The sequence below is a fragment of the Antennarius striatus genome, chromosome 24 (genome assembly GCF_040054535.1).
Source record: "Antennarius striatus isolate MH-2024 chromosome 24, ASM4005453v1, whole genome shotgun sequence".
In the NCBI taxonomy this organism is placed as follows: domain Eukaryota; kingdom Metazoa; phylum Chordata; class Actinopteri; order Lophiiformes; family Antennariidae; genus Antennarius; species Antennarius striatus.
Window position 1 is genome coordinate 1102200 of NC_090799.1, and position 18122 is coordinate 1120321.

General features: G+C 45.5%; 2 protein-coding genes across 3 annotated transcripts in view; one reads left to right on the forward strand and one right to left on the reverse strand.

Annotated features, from left to right (window-relative positions):
* Nucleotides 1-1825: 1825 nt before the first annotated feature.
* LOC137591588 (cysteine/serine-rich nuclear protein 3-like) lies at nucleotides 1826-5805 on the reverse strand. The gene is made up of 5 exons (XM_068309674.1): nucleotides 5678-5805; nucleotides 4616-4791; nucleotides 4030-4286; nucleotides 3633-3944; nucleotides 1826-3224 (listed from the first exon to the last, which is right to left on the reverse strand). Exons 2-5 carry the CDS (start codon nucleotides 4764-4766, stop codon nucleotides 2145-2147), a joined length of 1800 nt encoding a protein of 599 aa, XP_068165775.1. The 5' UTR covers nucleotides 4767-4791; nucleotides 5678-5805; the 3' UTR covers nucleotides 1826-2144.
* Nucleotides 5806-16238: 10433 nt separating this feature from the next.
* LOC137591506 (xin actin-binding repeat-containing protein 2-like) overlaps nucleotides 16239-18122 on the forward strand; it is a 38565-nt gene continuing 36681 nt past the window's right edge. Inside the window, exon 1 of one of the 2 annotated variants that reach the window (XM_068309555.1) lies at nucleotides 16239-16940. In XM_068309555.1, coding sequence (XP_068165656.1) covers nucleotides 16728-16940 — 213 coding nt within the window. In that variant the 5' untranslated portion in view covers nucleotides 16239-16727. The remainder of the gene's footprint in view (nucleotides 16941-18122) is intronic. The other variant, XM_068309554.1, reaches the window with a different exon arrangement.

An 18122-nucleotide genomic window follows, 5' to 3' on the forward strand; every position in this document is an offset into this window, starting at 1 on the left:
CGGGCCCACAGTATGCATCACACTTACATTTGATGTAAGAGCACTTTTTATCCCACCGTTGTGTAATCCCCCACCCCCACCCCCCACGTGTGCGAGCGACTGTGCAGATCCGCGGGGGTTCTTTGCGTTCTCTTCTAAAAAGACGTTTTTACTGTAGATACGAGTGCTTTTTGGGGTTTCAGTTTTTCTAGGAGGTTTGTGTGTTTTCTTGGTTTTTTTTGGTTTTTTTTCCTGTAACACATGAAACACGTCTGGTCCCATTCCTGTAGATACACCATGAAGCCACCAGTAGCCATCTCATTGCGCTTGTAGTGTTTTAGTGAACTGCATGCAAGAAGTGACTACTGTCCGCTCATATGGTCATATATAATTTTAAAGCCAAAAGAATAAAGGACATATTTTTTGTAAATGCTTGTTTACTTTCTCCTCCTCCAAAAGGTTTTTATTCCAGTTTGTTTTTTGTTTTTTTCACGATTGCGTGGAGAATTCCGATCCAACATGCTAACACTTAACTATGTATAAATTTGCAAAAATGTGACAAAAGTGACTTTTTCTTTTTCTTTTTTTTTGTTATAACCAAAGATGTGGCAGCAAAACGCTAAATCTAGATTTTCCAAAATAAAAGTATTTTGGGAAGCACATTTTTTTGATCATGCGGGATGTGTTATTGTGGAAAAACCGGGACAGGAAGGAGAGTTGGAAGTTTTATTTTGGAAGATTTATTCAAGTAAAATATAATTTTTATTTATATATAATGTCATGATTCCTCCACGTACTGGGAGAAGAAGAGGAAGGTGTTGGGATCTACAGTTGAGAAGCTGACACGACCCCCACCTTGCAACAGCCCCCCCCCTCCTCCTCCCAGATGCTTTCCTGCTTCTCTCCTCCTGTTGCCTGGCAACCAAACATTACAGCTTGTGATTGATCACCAGCGTCTCAGAGATGGTTTACCCACAATACCTTGCTGGCTGTGAGCGAGCAGGCATCCCCTGTCCCAACCCCCCCCCCCCCCTTCCCTTCCCTAAGCGGTTTGACAGAGAAGGGTTGGGGTGGGGGGGTCAGCATCCTCCTCTATCTTCCGTCATTTAATTTACGTTTTCTGAGGTCAAGAACAAAATCCACGTCACACACCGTCCTGAAGCTGAACACGTGTCATCAACACATTTAGTGACGTCACAAAAACAATTTTTTTTAACCCCTTGATGGTGAGGGACAGTCGCTGGAGAGATGAGGTCACTTCTTAAGCGACAGGCGCCCTCTGCCGGTGGAAAAGTAGAACGCACTTCATCGTTAACTAAAAAAACGGCAGCATCAGTTTTAAATGAAACACTTTCAAACTGGGATGGGCGTCAAAAAGTGTATTTAATTCACACACTCATGGTTATGTACAATTATTTCAAAATGAACATGGCAGAAAACTATGAGGAAAATACAAATCAGTGCAATTTAATCTTGTTTAAATGGGTTAAGTCATAAATAACTGCAAATAAAAATGTCTGATTTTACAAAACTCTTTTGAATTAAGTGGAACTATCATTAAATATGAAATAAAAAGGGAGTGGTTCAAAAAATAAGGGAAATTATAGGACCAGATGACCAAACAATAACTGAAAGATAGTAAAACGCCATGTTGAGCTGAAATGTCATGAATCAGTTGCTACCAGAAAAAATACTAATAATCCTTTAAATGACATCTGAAGTTAAATCCATCCTGTGGGGGAAAATAAAAAAAGAGCTCGATTGTGAAATATAAGAGATGTTTTTATCATTTATAGTTTGTGGTTTTTACAGAAACTGAACACATGCTATACAGACAGGCATTTAAGAACAATTAGCAGCAACAATGAGACACCAGCACATTGGAAAATAGTGAAATAATACAAGCACCTCCAAATTTGTTGATTTGTCACAGATGCCAGTCACGACCATAAACATGCTGCAACGATCCGAGACTGTAATCATGGAACTAATGTACAGAAACACTGTTTGATCATCTATCACCTCAACATCTTCAAAAGGTTTAGAGACAAATTGAGCAAAAATTAGATCCTTTCTTTGAGCCTCTGCTCTAGAATTTGTGTGACTCTTATTTTTGAAGTGCACTTATCCAGAAATGGCCTTTTTTTGCCCCCGGCCTTGACTCATCAGGTGCTGTGTGAGTGTGACGTTTTTGTCGTCTCCTCGCTGGCGCCTTGCTTTCGCAGTCCTGGCTGCTCCTGCGTCAGCTCCCCCCCCCTCGAAGCCTCCGTCTGTGAGTCATGACGGTGTGGATTGTTCTGGAGGCCTGACGACGGCTGCTGTTTCTCTGCCGCGCCATCGGGGGCAGCGTTCCCCTTCTGGGGGTCCACGTGCGAGTGAGTTTGGAGGGTCAGGGCCCCCGGGGGGTCGAGGAAACGCTCTGCCTGGCAGTAGGGTTCTGTGTTTATTTTGGACTCGAGTGCCATTTCCACTGTGGGGAGTGTCGGGGTGGGGAGGGGGGCGTTTTCGCTCAGAAAAGGGGGCGTGTCGTTCACGGAGCGGTCCATTTGATAGTGCTGCATGTTGGGGGGGTTGTGGTAGGGGTTGCTGAGGGTCATGGTGGAGTAGCTCAGCACTGACGGAAGTGGAACCGTGTAAGGCGGCGGCGGCCCAGTTCCGTGCAACGAGTCGTCCCAATCGTCATCCTCTTCATCTTCCTCCTCCTCATCGTCATCCTCCTCGTCGTCCTCGTCTTCCTCGCCGTCGTCGGGGTCGTTCGTGTCCAAGCTGTGCGTGCTGCAGTCCGACAGCCCGCTGCAGATGCTGCTGCCGTCCTCGTCTTCCTCGTAAGCTTCATCCTCCTCGTCCTCCTCGTCTTCATCTCCCTCCTCCTCTTCGTCCTCTTCGTCTTCCTCCTCTTCCTCCTCCTCGTCCAGATGCGAATCCGCCACGTCGCCGGTGTTCTGGAGGTGCATGATGGGAATGTGCGGCGCGCCGCTCGCCAGTGGGAACTGCAGGTTCGGCTGCTGCTGTTGCTGCTGCTGCTGCTGAACCAAGGAGGAGTCGCCATGGTAACCGTTGCCGTTGGTTACAAGCTGCTGCTGCTGCTCTGGTTGCTGCTGCTCCTCACGGCTCCTCTCCAGCTCCAGCTTCATGATGGTGTGCAGGAAGTGGGTGCGCACCCGGACGGGGTTGAACTCCAGCCGTCCGGTGGTGTTGCTGCACCCCTCCTTGGTGCATCCGCACGGGAAGGACATCCGGTCCACCTGGGGGGGGGGAGAAAACCATCGCTGTGGTGAGATGGAGAAGAAAAGACCCGATGTCAAGCTCTAAGAGAAGCTGCTGGTTCCACGGCGCAGCAGAACTCAACGAAATAAAGCCAATCTGATGGAAAAGAAGTGTTTCAAAATATAAATAAATGGGGTGGAGGGGTGGATATTTGAAATAAAATGGGTGTGAGTTGTTATGAAGTATTTGAAGCATGTCCTGGGGTTTCCATGCCGCAAAAATACGCAAATAATAAAAAAACAAGCTGGTTCTGATGGTCCATTTGGCTTTAAGTTCCCTCAGCCAATAGGAAAGCTCCTATTTCTGAGGCTTTACATCCATTCGCTGTTCTCTCCGCTCAATCACAAACACATGAACAACGATGTAGTATTATAGATGGGCCTCACCACTCCTCCATTTACCTGGCACTTAATGCCGGCCAGGCTGCAAGCACAGGTCTCTGGGTCGCATATCCCCTGGCAACGACACCCACATTCTTCTCGAGACATGCGGAGGGCACGCAGCTCGTGCTTCTCCTCCACGTCGATGCGCCGGACCCCCGAGGAACGGAGGAGGGCGCGGCGGCGCCTGGTCGTCAAGGGCTGGAGGAAGAAGTAGTCATCCACCTCCGTGTTGTCTACGTCCAGGTCTTCTTCGGAGATGTCGTCCAGGGTCAGGGTGTCCGCCTCCATGGATGATACGGTGCCGTTCTTAGTCAGCTGGAGGACAGAGAAACAACGTGGAAACTTTCCAAAAACTCGTGCCCACTCCACTTCAGGGAAACGTCATTGATCTTTCACTGACTTTTAGTTTGATGGCGTTGAGTTTCTCCTCCTTCAGGTGGTCTCTCAGCATGTTCCAGTGGCTCTGCTTCTGCTCCATGGCGAACTCCCGGAGGGTGAAGCGCTTGACCCGGCTGTGGCGTGGCGACATCCCCAGGGTGCTGCCGCCCTGAGTGGGCACGCTGGTGAAGCCCTGCCGGCGGTTGAAGTAGTAGACCGTCACGCTCTCAAAGTGGACGTTACGACCACGGAGGCGCTTTGACGGCTGCTGGAGAGTGGCTGAAATACAGACGGAGTGCCGGGGTTAACTTTTGGGAGGAGTATTAAACCAAGTCCCCCTCTCCTTGTTTTTAAGGAGGGGGGGACTTAAAACAAGGAGGGGGGGGGACAAAAATCTGACTGGAATGCCAAGAAACAGTTTCAAGTATATAGCAGAGTGTCATCAGCGTAGAGGGAGAGATCGGAGGAGAATATATGGTGTTTAAAGAACACAAACGATCTTAAAATATATACCTGAGGGACACCACAATAGAGGCAGGGGGTGGGGGATGGGATGGGAATGAGGATGGGGTTGGAGGGTGTTGGTGTGTGTGTGGGGGGGTGCTTACAGTCCAGCAGTCCGGATGGGACGGGGTGATTGAGGCTGTCGCTGCTGTTTCCGCTGTCGCTGCAGGAAACCTCGTCATCCTCAGACCCCTGCAGGGACAGGTAAGGGGGAGGGCCCTCCTCCAGCTTCCTCTTCAAGATCCCACTCATCATGCGTGGCTCCTCCCACTATTCACACCTGAGGAAAAGGAGGATGAGGTAGCAAAAATTGCATCCGTTGTGCGTGAATTACTATTCTATGTATCCACCTTTGAACAACTTAGTCCACAAAATGGTGCAGATTTAATATTCATATCTAATTTTATACAATTAGTGCTTCTAGGCTTATAAATAACAGTGTAAACACCACAATAAAGACCTCATCATTAAGCGTTAGCTCAAACTTTTGGTGCTTTGAAGTGGTGAATGACTGAAGTGCTCATTAAGATCTATGATAGCGTCTGTCTTTGCACGCGGTCGGATGTCTCTTCAGCTTCCTGGAAGAACATCTTCAGCCGAACCTCTGCACTTTATCTATACTTCAATTTCACATTTGTTAAAAAAAAAAACTGTTGAGCTCGCCGCTTCCAGGATTACATCATATGCAGCAGGGCTAGAAGCCGGCCTGGGCTTCTCCTCTCTCACAGGCTTTGTCTCCTTTCTCCTGCTGTCCACCAATTATTTCTCTTTGCCATGTCTTCTGCTGCCTTCTCCTCATTTCCATTTCTTTCTTTTTTAAGATTTACCCTTCATTATTATCATCCCCTCTCCTCTATACCCAGCCTTGCCCGTGATCGCTGCCTTTTCTGGAAAAATCAGAATGGAGACACTGAACGCATCATTTTGTCTCCTCAACCTAGAAGTCCTAGTCGAAGCTTTCTTGACCGGTTCCATTTAGATCACGGGAACCTGCACACACAACACACACACACACACACACACACACACACACACACACACACACACACAAATATGCACAAGCGTGCTCACGTGTCTGCATGCATTAACATCCTCCCACTCCCCCCTCGCATGTCCACAATCAGGGGAATTCTTATTGACAAATGTAAATCAGGATTAGACCTCACCGGTCCGGCGTCGCTGCGTCTCCACCGGCGTCTGACCGCCACTGACCTGCTTCCTCAGCTCGCCTCTGGTTTCCAGGAAGTCCTCGACTCTCTCCTCCGCATCACCCAGTGTTCACCAGCAGCCCAACATCCTCATGTGTCGTGATGATGCAGGGAGAGCTGCCATGATGCCTGCTTTCTCCCCCCTACTCTCTCTCTCTCTCTCTCTCTCTCTCTCTCTCTCTCTCTCTCTCTCTCTCTCTCTCTCTCTCTCTCTCTCTCTCTCTCTCTCTCCACAGCAGCCTCTGGCACTATTGTGCAGCACCGAACACCTCTGTCACTGTCTTATGCTTCCTCCCTCTGCATCCTCATCCTCTTGCTCATGCTGTCAACTCTCTCACCGTCTGCTCCTGCATCCCTTTCTCTCTCTCCTCTCTCTCTTTCTCTCTCCTCCCTCTCTCTCTCCTCTCCTTCTCCTCACAAAGACTTGTGAGCTGGGAGCTGCTGCCGGCTGGAGCGCTGGAGCTTGACTGAGGTGAAGCAAGCCCTTGGAGATCACAGGGAAATGGGGGTAGTGGATGCAGCGGTGGATGCGATGGGGTGGGGGTGGAAGCTGGAGGTTCTGCTGCCTCTTTTTCACTCACAGGAGCATCAGTGAATGAACAATATTCCCAGCAATTAACGCAAAATTAATACCTTTTCATTCCTGATCATGTTGTATTTCTCAAATTTTTTTCATTTCAGGGATTTTATGTGTTTTTGTTTTGTTAAATTCCTTCTTTTTGTTCCTCCTGAAGCTACTTTGGAATTTAAATTCATTGCAGAGAGAAATAGATCAGAGGAATCACAAACAATAATTGCGAAATCAATGGTTTTCATGCATGAGGGAAAAAGAAAAATCGAGATCCGATCGAAGAGCATCTGTTATTGATCAGCTCATCAGGCTCATCAATTTTTATTTGAGCATAATAATACGAGAACATAAATTTAGTCTTGATCACTTTTGATCCTGGGGTCCAAAGTCATTCCTTTTTTCCTGTGACGACATAAATCATTCACAGGAAATTGCCTTTGTTGTCTTTAGACAGACGATTAATAATTGATTCCTGATCTCCAGGTCACAACAGGAAGCAGCGGGGCCCACATGACCCTCCTCTGATGCCGTACAATTCAATCCAACTTTATTCAATCAGACATCAAATATAAAGAAACTGTTAATATCAAGTTCAAGACTTAGAGGCAGAATGGACTGGTTATAGTGGGAATAGACTACTTAAAATGGGAATAGAGACTGGTTTAGTGGGAATAGAGACTGGTTTAGTGGGAATAGACTGATTTAGTGGGAATAGAGACTGGTTTAGTGGGAATAGAGACTGGTTTAGTGGGAATAGACTGATTTAGTGGGAATAGAGACTGGTTTAGTGGGAATAGAGACTGGTTTAGTGGGAATAGACTACTTAAAATGGGAATAGAGACTGGTTTAGTGGGAATAGAGACTGGTTTAGTGGGAATAGACTGATTTAGTGAGAATCTCACTGGTTGTCCCTCAGACAGGTGAGCAACACACTCATGACTGTAATAGAACCAGTGTTGCCGGGCAACATAGTTTGTGTTTGTGTGTGTGTGTGCGTGTGTGTGTGCATGAGACGTGCAGAAAACCGCACACACGTGAAATGTTTGCAGTTGCTGTGGATTTGTTTATCTGATTCTACTGTTAATTCTATTGGATGAATTCATTCTCTTTAGAATCATTAATTTTATTCAGAACCAAATGTTCCGTCAGTGGGCGTGGCTTAATCCAGTCAACCATCAACAGGATGAGTGACAAACATAACTTCTGAACAATTTCTGTTGAGATTTAATTCCTTCAGTGTTTACAGTTGTTCTATTATTCAATAAAGAACATAATAATGTTGGTTTTTATTATATCTGTTGTAGTTTTTTGACTGATTTCCTCCTGAAGGACGTTTTGCACGTTCACACTCCGTGTTTCCTCCTGGATAAGATGGAGAGCCGGAGCATCCCTCCAATCAGCTTCCATGGCAACGGGCCATGAGGGAGGAGAGGGGGGAGGAAGAGGAAGAGGAGGAGGTGGGGGCTGGGCTGTGCCGGCTCCTAACACTGAAGTATGGGGGGGGGGGTACACGGTGTGCTGGGAAATCTGTGAACAGCGAGTCCATCCACTGCAACCATGTGATCCTTTCTATTATGGGATGCATCAGATGCACCCCCCCCCCTCTTCTAAAGGTCATTAGAGGACACTGAACCTCCTGCACACGTGACCGGACATAAATGGGGGGGGGGAACACATTCAGGTTGTGATTAGTGGGCTTAGTGTGTGTGTGTGTGTGTGATGACAGTTTTCCACAGATAATAAGACACGAGGGACATTTTTATAGATCATTTAAAGGTATTCCACCAGGAGGAAGTACAGGTGGAATTTACGTTACAAAATAAAAGCAGGGAAACGGCAGTTGTGTCCCATGGGATTCCTGATGGGTGTCTCATCTGTATGATGCCCCCTGAACCACACACGCATGTATGTATCAGGTTATTTCTCATAAATTCCGTTTAATTCATTAACATACATATTTACATTAAACATTAACATGCAACATACTTTTTAAAAAATTGTGGTGGTTAAATATTAGACAAACGTTTTTCCATTCAATTTGAACATCTTGCTGCTCCTCGTTTGTCCACTAGATGGCGGCAGAAATCCACCGGACACGTCCCTTCCCCGACTATTTGTTTTTGGATGTGAATTCCTTTTTGCTTGAATCTTTTTTGGATTTTGTGTGAGTGTGACTATTTTGTAACTTGTTTTTAGTGAATAAATGTGCTTTAAAAATGAAAAAATTCAATAAATGAAATACACATTTCGGTCAGTAGTTTCTTCTTTACCTCTGTAAAGAAGAACTGACATCGGCCAAAGTTGATTTACATATTTAACTGAAAGTTGATAAGAACAAAGAAAAAGACATCAAAGCCAACAGACAAAAAAATTCCAAAGAGTTATCCTTTTGATGTTTGCACATAAATGATCTCATTCCTTGAAACATGACTACTACTGCCGAAACACTACTACTACTGAAACACAACTATTACTGCTGAAACACTAGTACTGCTGAAACAGTACTAATGCTGCTGAAGCATTAGAAGTACTGCCTGGAACAGAAATAACTCCATACCACTCTTACATCGAGAAAAAATGTGTGCTCGTAGAAACATAGCAGGTAAATTGTTTCTTATATACGTATACAGTATGTACAGTATGTACAGTCTCACGTTCCGTGGTTCCCTCGCTCATGAACAAGACCCCAAGACACTTAAACTCCTTCATTTGGGGAAGTATCTCCACCGGCATCCTGCTCAGGACCACGAGGCGCGTCATCCATGACAGCCCTTCAACACCCAGAGCCTTCAGCATTTCAGGCCGAATCTCATCAACCCCCCTGGCTTTGCCACTGTGAAGTTGTTGAACTACCTTGGTGACTTCACCCAGAGAGATTGATTTGAATCCCCCATCATCCTCCAACCCTGCCTCTGAAAGAGAGCGGGTCAGTTGGGGCAGTTGGATTCAGGAGTTACTCAAAGTGTTGCTCCTACAGACCGACAACCTCCTCAGTGGAGCTCAACAATTTTCCATCCTTGCTGTATACAGTTTGGATGGTCCCCTGTTTCCTCCTCCTGAGGTGTTGGACAGTCTTCCAGAACAACATTGGTGACGCCCGAAAGTCCTTCTCCATGTTTTGTCCAAATTCCTCCCATACCCTCTGCTTGACCTCCATCACAGCCGAGCCTGCAGTCCTTCTGGCCCGTTGGTACCCAACAAAAGCCTCAGGAGTCCCCCAGGAACAACATGCCCCAACATACCTGATCACCAGGGTCCAAGTTGATTCAAGAGGGTAGCAGTGGGTAGCGATGTCGCCTCACAGCAAAACAGTTCTGGGTTTGAGACTGGTTCTGAGTGGAGTTTGCATCTTCTCCCTGTGTCCGCGTTAACGGAAACAGCAGTTAAGGAGATGAATGAATGAAGTTGATTCAATTGAACTCTCTTTTCAGTCAGACGATCCAGCAGCGCCTCAGCCGCCAACTCTTCTTCTTCTTCTTCTTGTGGACTTCAGGACTCGACGGCCTCGCCCAACGGGGCCAAATCTATGGGTCCTATGAAGGTAGAATGTCTTCACATCAAATGGCTCATCAGCTGTTTCTTTTGTAAACAAGGGAACCTGATGAAACCAGATTATTTCTGGCACATCCTTGATGCCACAACTTTAGCATGTCTTTCCAATGTTTTCCTCTGACACATCAGGTTGAACGCAGGCTGAAAATTGAACTGAGGTATCACCCTTTCATCGCCGGTGCCTACTATAATGTGGTCAAGGGAATCATGGAGGACACCGGCACCCATATCCATGTCCCCTCGAGAGATCGGAATCAGATAGAGATTACCATCAAGGGGGAGGAAGCACAGGTGATGCGTGCTGCGGATCAAATCTTGAAGATCTACAAGGACAAGGTACTGTATGTTAAAATCTATGTAAATTGATGTGGATAGAGATCATGGTCATGTGGACTATTTCAACTAAATAAATTGTACTCATGTATTTGTGTTGCAGAAGAAAAACAACACTTCTATCGCAGTGGAGTTGAAGAAATCTTTACACCAGGCTGTGGTCGGCCCCGGGGGAAGAAACATCCACCAAATCCTGTCCAAAACCGGCGTCTACGTGGAGGTCCCCATCGCTAAGAGCAAGTCGGAGTTTTTGATTCTCCGAGGGGAGCCGACCCGCCTGGTTCCGGCCCTCACAGAAGTTTATATTAAGGTGTAGTACATTTATATAATGAACTTTAACCTTTGGCTTGGGAAACTTCTGAGGAGTAGCTTAAAGAAATGTGTTTCGCTTCGCAGGCAACCAGCGACACTGTCCAATCTGAGAAGAAGCCTGTCGAGGTTTGTTGACAAGACGCTACAAACAGGATCTTAAATCTACCGTCCCTCAATGACCTTGAGTTTTAACTCAAAGTTCTTTCTTTTTTTTCAGAAGAGAAACTTCTCCATTTCTTTCCCCGTGCCGAAGAAGTTCCACGCATACATCATCGGAAGGGAAGGCGTGACAATCAACAAGGTACCAAGTCTTTACAAAGAGAATGATGTAGTTCAAGGATTTGTTCAGGTTGTCTGGATTTGATTGGACTGTTTTTGTTTTTCCTTTGCTTTGCAGATCCGGGAGGAAACAGGAACCGTCATTTCTCTGCCTCCTCACACCAGTGACTCTGAAACGATTGTTGTCATGGGGGATGAGGATAAATGCGAGGCCGCAAAAGCTAAAATCTTGGCCATCCAGGAGGACCTGGTAAGAATTTTAGTTTGACAGAATGTTGGGTAGCTCCCCACCTCTGATTAACAGACGTCTTTGTAAGAGGAAGAGATTTGTTGTTTGTAATGATAAACTATATCAACTCTAGTAATGACAGTCAACATGGTCTTCCTCTACAGAAACTCAAGAGCTTTCAGGTGACTATAACCGTGGCCCCTAAAAGTTTCTTCCGGCTCATGGGCTACAAGGGCGTGCTCATCAACTATATTTGTGACGAACACGATGTGAAGATCCGCTTCCCGAAGAAGAACGACGTGGAACAGGTGTTGTTTTGTATGCTTTTAATGAAATCAGTAGATCATCAGCGTAGAATGTAGCCCTGATGTTCCTTTACATACATCATGTGAATACTCCTAGAAAAGGATGACCAGCAACCGTCTTCGTCTTCATCTAACATGTCTCTCCACAGAATCAGATCACCATCACGGGGTATGAGAACAGTGTCCTGGAAGCTAAAGAAGTCATCGAAGCCACGTTGAACAAACAAGGAGGAAGGGCCTCATTGGACGTCAGCCTGGACAGACGGGTTCACCGTCTAATTTTAGATGGGGAAGGAGAGATGGGTGCAAAAGGCATATCAGAGAAGTACAAGGCAAGCTGACTTTTTCTAATAAACTTTATTGACTTTTAAGGATGGATCTGGTTCTCAACTATGACGTTGACCCCTTAAATGTCCAGTATTACATCAAAATGCATCCCATCCTTCATGAATCTTGTTTCTTTTTAGGTGCTGATCACTTTTCCTGAGGCTGGAGAAGATTTCCCAAACCGTGTGCTGGTTACAGGGATACCCGAGCAAGTCGATGCTGCCATAGAAGCTCTGATCTACCTGGAGGCAGTATATGTGAGTTGCTCCCTAGTCCCTACCCCAAGAGGAATTATTAATGGATGCACACTAAAAACCGTTCAGACATAGTTACAATTTGTTAAGTAAGTCTCATATCTTTTATTTCTTTTCAGTTCTGCAAAATTGAGAATGAAGAACCTTGAAGATTCCTGACTCCTGTGTGTGTGTGTGTGTGTGTGTGTGTGTGTGTGTGTGTGTATGTGTGTGCGTGTGTGTGGTGAGAGGTGAGGTCATCTCGACACGTGAAATATTTTACGTCTGTGAATCATGCTTATATACAAAACCAGAAATCACATCAAATTGAGTTATTTGGATGACGGCAGTAAATCTGCCAATGAGAGACCTGAACTGAAAGGGGGGTTGTCATAACAACACTGGTCGTGTTGTACTCGCTAATGTTTTGATTTAATTGTTATAGGAATTTAAAAAAAACATTAATTTTCAAAGTCTTGATGTTGTAGATTAAAATGCAGAATGGCGTCACTTTTAAATACGATGCAGTTCCACATAGTGACCAGCAGGGGGCAGACTTTACATCATAATCTGATTGTAAAATCAAAAACGCGACAACCTGAAAGAAATCTGGCTCCTGTAAAGATTTCATGGCAGATTGTAGTTTATTTTTAAATCAATTATTTTACTGTTTACAATAAAAATGTTCATGTGGGAAAAATGAACAACAATAGAATCTAGCTTTGTTTTTTTCCAGTTTCGTCCTGGACAGATTGTGAAATCTGCCCAGACTATTCTGTAAACACAGAATGATGCAGGATATTTTTGTAATCACATCCAAGGTAAATGAGTTTTGGAAGAGAGTCGCACTGAACGACCTACGCCGCCCCGCAATTTCTCAGCAGGCTGTACCTTTCCCATAAACAGCGGTTCCATCTTTCACTGTGTTTTATTACTTGCTTTAAACCAGCGAGTAAAGCTGCAGCCAGCTGTGATGAATGTGAACGAGACAAGACGGTCATCTTTTTCCTACTCAGGAGGAGGAAGCCTTGGAGAACCGGTCCGGGCGACAGATGGCTTCCCCTTCTGTCTGGTCGGCTTGAAGAACCCTGCAGGCGAAGCCCCAAGTCAAACAAGCCAAAAAAAGGCAGATCTGAGAGCTGCTAATGTCACTCTTCCAATCTGATGCTTCAAGATTTAACTCCTTCTCTGAACTCCAAATCATTTACATATACCGGGCGACCCGATGCTGTCATCTGGTCCGATCAGGTCACCTGCAGGAAGTAAATCCCCAGTAATGAGAGTAGCAGAGTCGTCATCTGATCGGCGCTGACCTCCATGTGCCTAGAAGGTATCCGTGTGTGGACTGACAGCCTAGTTCTGAAGCCATTTGTATATTGATCAGTTATCTCATCAATCCAATAATCCTGACGGAGACAGATCCCTGTCTCTACTGGTAGCGGGATGCCCCAGGGGCCTATTATCGGCCCACTAGAATTTACATTTGGGGTAGGGTAAAGAATGTACGATTAAAGGAGAGTAGATCAAGGGTTTGATATACCTGTGTAATTTACCCCCTGACCCAATCATAAATCATTATTGATTTATGCTTGATTACTAAAAAGACAGGTCAAATTGCAAATTATATATTGGGATATAATATGACATAGGCCAACACTGGGTCAGTGTTCTATTTTTAGGTTAGAGAGGTTTTATCCAATCAGAATTCAGCTAGCCTGTGTTGCCAGGTTGAATGAAATCTGCCCAGGACGTTCAGAACCAAGAATGCAGGTCTCCCTGCACTGTGAGTGAACGGGAACATACGGTTAACAGACAGACGCGATAGCCAATCGGATTACGAGTTGGCGACACTAAGGCCTTCTATGTACGTGTCCTACGATTGGATACTCACTCTGAGAAGGCGGAAATATGCAGACGCTATGCAGAGGGACATTTGAAGAGAAGCTCTAGTGAGAGGACGGTGCGATCCCTGAAGGAGCTAACTTCTAGCTAACATGTTCTAGCTAACCTGTTCTAGCTAACCTGTTCTAGCTAACCTGGTATAGCTAACATGTCCTAGCTAACATGTCCTAGCTAACATTTTCTAGCTAACATGTTCTAGCTAACCTGTTCTAGCTAACATGTCCTAGCTAACCTGTTCTAGCTAACATGTCCTAGCTAACATGTTCTAGCTAACATGTTCTAGCTAACCTGTTCTAGCTAACATGTTCTAGCTAACATGTTCTAGCTAACCTGGTCTAGCTAATGGAGTGTTCTTGAGGAAACAAAGAAGAATGGATTTTGTGTTTAAATAAGTCTTTTGAACAGCTGTTTTGGTGAGTACAACCATTTCATTTATATAAGTTTTCATTTTTAATGTTCTTGTGATTAAATTTCATTTATATCAAATCAATTGTAACAAAATAAAAGGACAAATATAATTTCAAAAAAATTATTGCTCTTCTGCGATGCATGTAAATAATGTGGTGCACTTCGGCCTAGGTGTGAAATGCAGGGCCCGCCACTGTCAAATTGTTAGCCTCTCTTGCTAACTTCAGGTTCTTAGTTCACAAAAATATTAAATTCTGTTTTAAGGCTCAAGTTAAAGAGTTTCTGGTTGCTAACTGTGTGTAGGAGGGATGCTGGTCTAAAACTAAATGTTCTACTTCTTTGACTCCTTATCTTTAATTAATGGCTGTGATGAGATTAATTATTGTTAAGGGAGGACAGAGAAATCAAGTCAACCTCCTGCGAGCTGCTGGAAGTGTTTTGGTGAACGCAGGAAATAAACATTCGATGTTGGACGAGGAGATTTTGGCTGTGGATGAATTTAAAAAAAAAATCACGGCAGCTCATAATGAACCTTTTGGAAAATTCATTTTCATTAAAATGTAGAACTAACTGACTAAGGAAGGACAAAACAAATAGATGTTAAAACTAAGAAAATCATCCACCGTTAAAACGCAGGATGATGAGGTGAAAGTATTGATAACTGATTGGTGAAATTGGTGAGAAATGGGATGCAAACTGATGCTGATTCAAACTTTTCCCCAACTGTTGGGGGGGGAGTGAAGCCTTCATGTCGTCTTTGGCTGAGAAACACTTGAGGAATGAGAAGTTTTATTCTAAGTTTGGCATTTCTTCCAAAATAGCAACAAACCAACAATGAGGAATGTGCGGCGAGCCCTGACAGATTCTTGAACGCAGCTCCTAATTCAACGTTTTTCAGTCACTCCAGACTATTTTTCATGGGAACCAGACGGGAACTTTGGACTCCGTTAACTAAACTTTTAAGCAGAAGTATTCGCTGGCAGCATCTTTAACGGTTTACGCAAACATTTGACGTGTGTGTGTGTATGTGTGTGTGTGTGTGTGTGTGTGTGTGTGTGTGTGTATGTGTGCATGCTTCTTTTATAGACCAAATAAAAGACTTCTTATCTTATCCAATTTCATTCCGTCCTCTAAATAAAGTCGTCTGGAGTCCTTGGCCGGGAATTCAACACTGAACCAGTAACATTTAATTTAATAGAAGGTCTCTGTGCTAAAACACTATCTCACATTTGTGTTATTATGTTTGCTCTCATAATGAATTAAGCACTGCCGATCTTCAAAATCCCATTTTCCCAAACTGACCTCGTCTTGTTGTTGAAACGAAAAACGAACCGACGTTGGAAGGAATGTTAATAGAAATTCAAAAACGTAGGATTGTTTCCTCCCCCAGTGAGGAGCGGCTGTAAGCTGAGAGGCCTCCATGGATGTGGGCCCCAGCTGAAAGTGACACGACGACCCTTTGTGAATAATGTATCCCCCCCGGTATAAAAGAAGTGATAGCACGTCCTCTAAGCTGTATCGGACCTGTATATCTTGACGGTTCATTCATTAAGATTGGATGATCTGGATTGCTTCTGGGATTCCTTTCTCCCTCTTTCTTTCTCTCCGCCTGGATCCGTGTCTCCATTGTGACTTAACCATCTTTATTTCTACCTGATCCTGTAACTAAGCTGTCAATCTCCTTCTCCTCCACCTCGCTCGACCCCTGGCGCGACCTCTCCCGCCCCGTGGTGAGCAAGGTGAGGATCGTGACGCTCATGAGAAGCGAATCGGAGAGGAAGTCGGGTTGATTTCCCCTCTGAAACGCAGGAAAACCCTCCTTAGGAAGTGTGAAAATTAACAATATAGCCACATATAGTGACTTTTTCCATGATTTGTTTGGGAATAATGAGCTTTTCCGAACCAGATGTGGTGTTGAAGGCAGGATGGGCGAAGCCACAGCTGTTAATCTGCTTCCTGAAAGCCTGCATCACTTTTAGAATTCTGCAAAATACATCCCAGTTTGAAAAAAAGAAAACAAGTAATACTTACTTGGGGTTTTTTTTAAAGGAGGATTTAATGGGGGGGAAAAAAGTGACACGTCTGCAAATGACATCATCCCACAGTAATGATTTTAACAAGCATTAATCACAAGATTAATAAAAGTAATGAAGTGTGAGCGGTCCAGGAAACACAGCGTTCCTCTTTTCCCTGGCAGCTGCTCGTTTTTTCCTTTTGTTGTCTCGTCTCAGCCCATATCTCAACCCGCGTTGGGTTGACATAGACTTCTGTGCATGTATGAGTAATTACAGGGCAGAGACGGAGAACTTCCCCTGTGAACTTTTCCCTCTCTCCTCCTCTTTTTCTTTCCTCCAGCCTCTAGGAGCGCCGGCTCAGCCCAGACTGGAGCTGCAGCTCTGCTCCTCACCTTCTGGTTGTCTCCTTTCCTTTCCTCACCCCACCTGACTCACCTCGCATTATAGTCTTCCTCCTTTCTGAGCCCCCAAAGGGAAAGGAGAGGAGTGGAGGAGGAGGAAGGGGGGAGGTGGTGGTAGAGAGATAAAGTTTCTGTGCAACAATGGAAATTCAATCAGGAAATGGAGAGGCAGCGGCGGCCGGTGAGGTGTCGGCGACCTCTGGCTCGGATCCCCGTCCCGGCGGGGCGCCGGTGCAGGCATCAGATGATCCGGTGTTCCGAGAGGACCTGCCGGCGGCAAAGACGATCGAGAGGTTCCACATCCCGCTGGACAGCCTGAAGAGGATGTTTGAGAAACCAGCAGCGGCCGACGTCGTGAGTACCGCTGGATTGTTGTTGTTTTTTTGAATGAGCTGTAATTCTACTTTTCACTTTTCCCTGGGTGAATCGGAGGAAGGTGTGTGTGTGTGTGTGTGTGTGTGTGTGTGTGTGTGTGTGTGTGTGTGTGTGTGTGTGTGTGTGTGTGTGTGTGTGTGTGTGGGTGGGATAGAGGAGCGTTGTGACCTTCAAAGGTGGGGAGATGACCTTTGAGGTCACGTCTCGGGTGAAATAGCTCTGGTTTCCTCAAGGTGACGCTTTACTGAAGATGGTTTCCTTTCCTTTCCTTTCCTTTCCTTTCCTTTCCTTTCCTTTCCTTTCCTTTCCTTTCCTTTCCTTTCCTTTCCTTTCCTTTCCTTTCCTTTCCCTTCCCTTCCCTTCCCTTCCCTTCCTTTCCTTTCCTTTCCTTTCCTTTCCTTTCCTTTCCTTTCCTTCTATCCTTTCCTCTCCTGGAGGGTGGCCTCCTCTCTCCCCCTACTTGATTTTTTCCACCTCGGTTCGTTTCTCTGAGAGGAAAATCTGAGTGTGTTGGAAGTGAAGCGCGTCATTAAGAACCCCCCCGCCCTCCACCCCCCAACCACATGCCTCACAACCTGACCAAAGCACTGGCGACCTACTTTCTGCCCCATCAACTCCAAAGACAACGAGCTCTGGGTTACATGGAAACATCCCTCTTCACCTAAACTCCTGTATCTCTGAGCTGATGCATCATGGGTAATGCAGTCCTTACATGTGCCAGCTCAGAGCGGTGGCATCTACACCCCAGCTGCGTGTGAGCAGTGCCACCCTGTTATTTCAGACCTATTTCTGGGCGCTTTATGGTTGAGGCTTCAGAACGACCCTGTAATGATCAGGTCGACTCCGTCTGAACCCAATCACGTCTGTGGGCCAGTCCTGAGACCGACCACCGCGGGTAACGACCCTCATCATCACAGCATCCTTTGAGGTCTGGTTCTGGGCCGTCTCCAGAGATAACAGCCCCACTTTGTTCTCCTCGTGGTCGTTTCACATCCAGTGTGTCACCAGCTATTAGTCGTATTTAGAGTCTCTTATCTTTGGTCGACCATTAGGAGGACTTAGTCTTCATGAAGCCTTTGTGTGCTGCAGCCTTATCAGCCCCTTAGATCCTTCTGTTTGACTTGTTAAAGCTAGCATGAGCTGCTGTATTAACTGTGGCTT

Bases quoted from the DNA above. Each gene is read 5' to 3' on its own strand.
- LOC137591588 (XM_068309674.1), bottom strand. From the start codon at position 4,766: ATGATGAGTGGGATCTTGAAGAGGAAGCTGGAGGAGGGCCCTCCCCCT. The intron at 4,287-4,615 runs GTAAGCACCCCC...TCTGTATTTCAG, and splicing joins CCCATCCGGACTGCTGGACT to CCACTCTCCAGCAGCCGTCA. The intron at 3,945-4,029 runs GTCAGTGAAAGA...TCTGTCCTCCAG, and splicing joins TCAACGCCATCAAACTAAAA to CTGACTAAGAACGGCACCGT.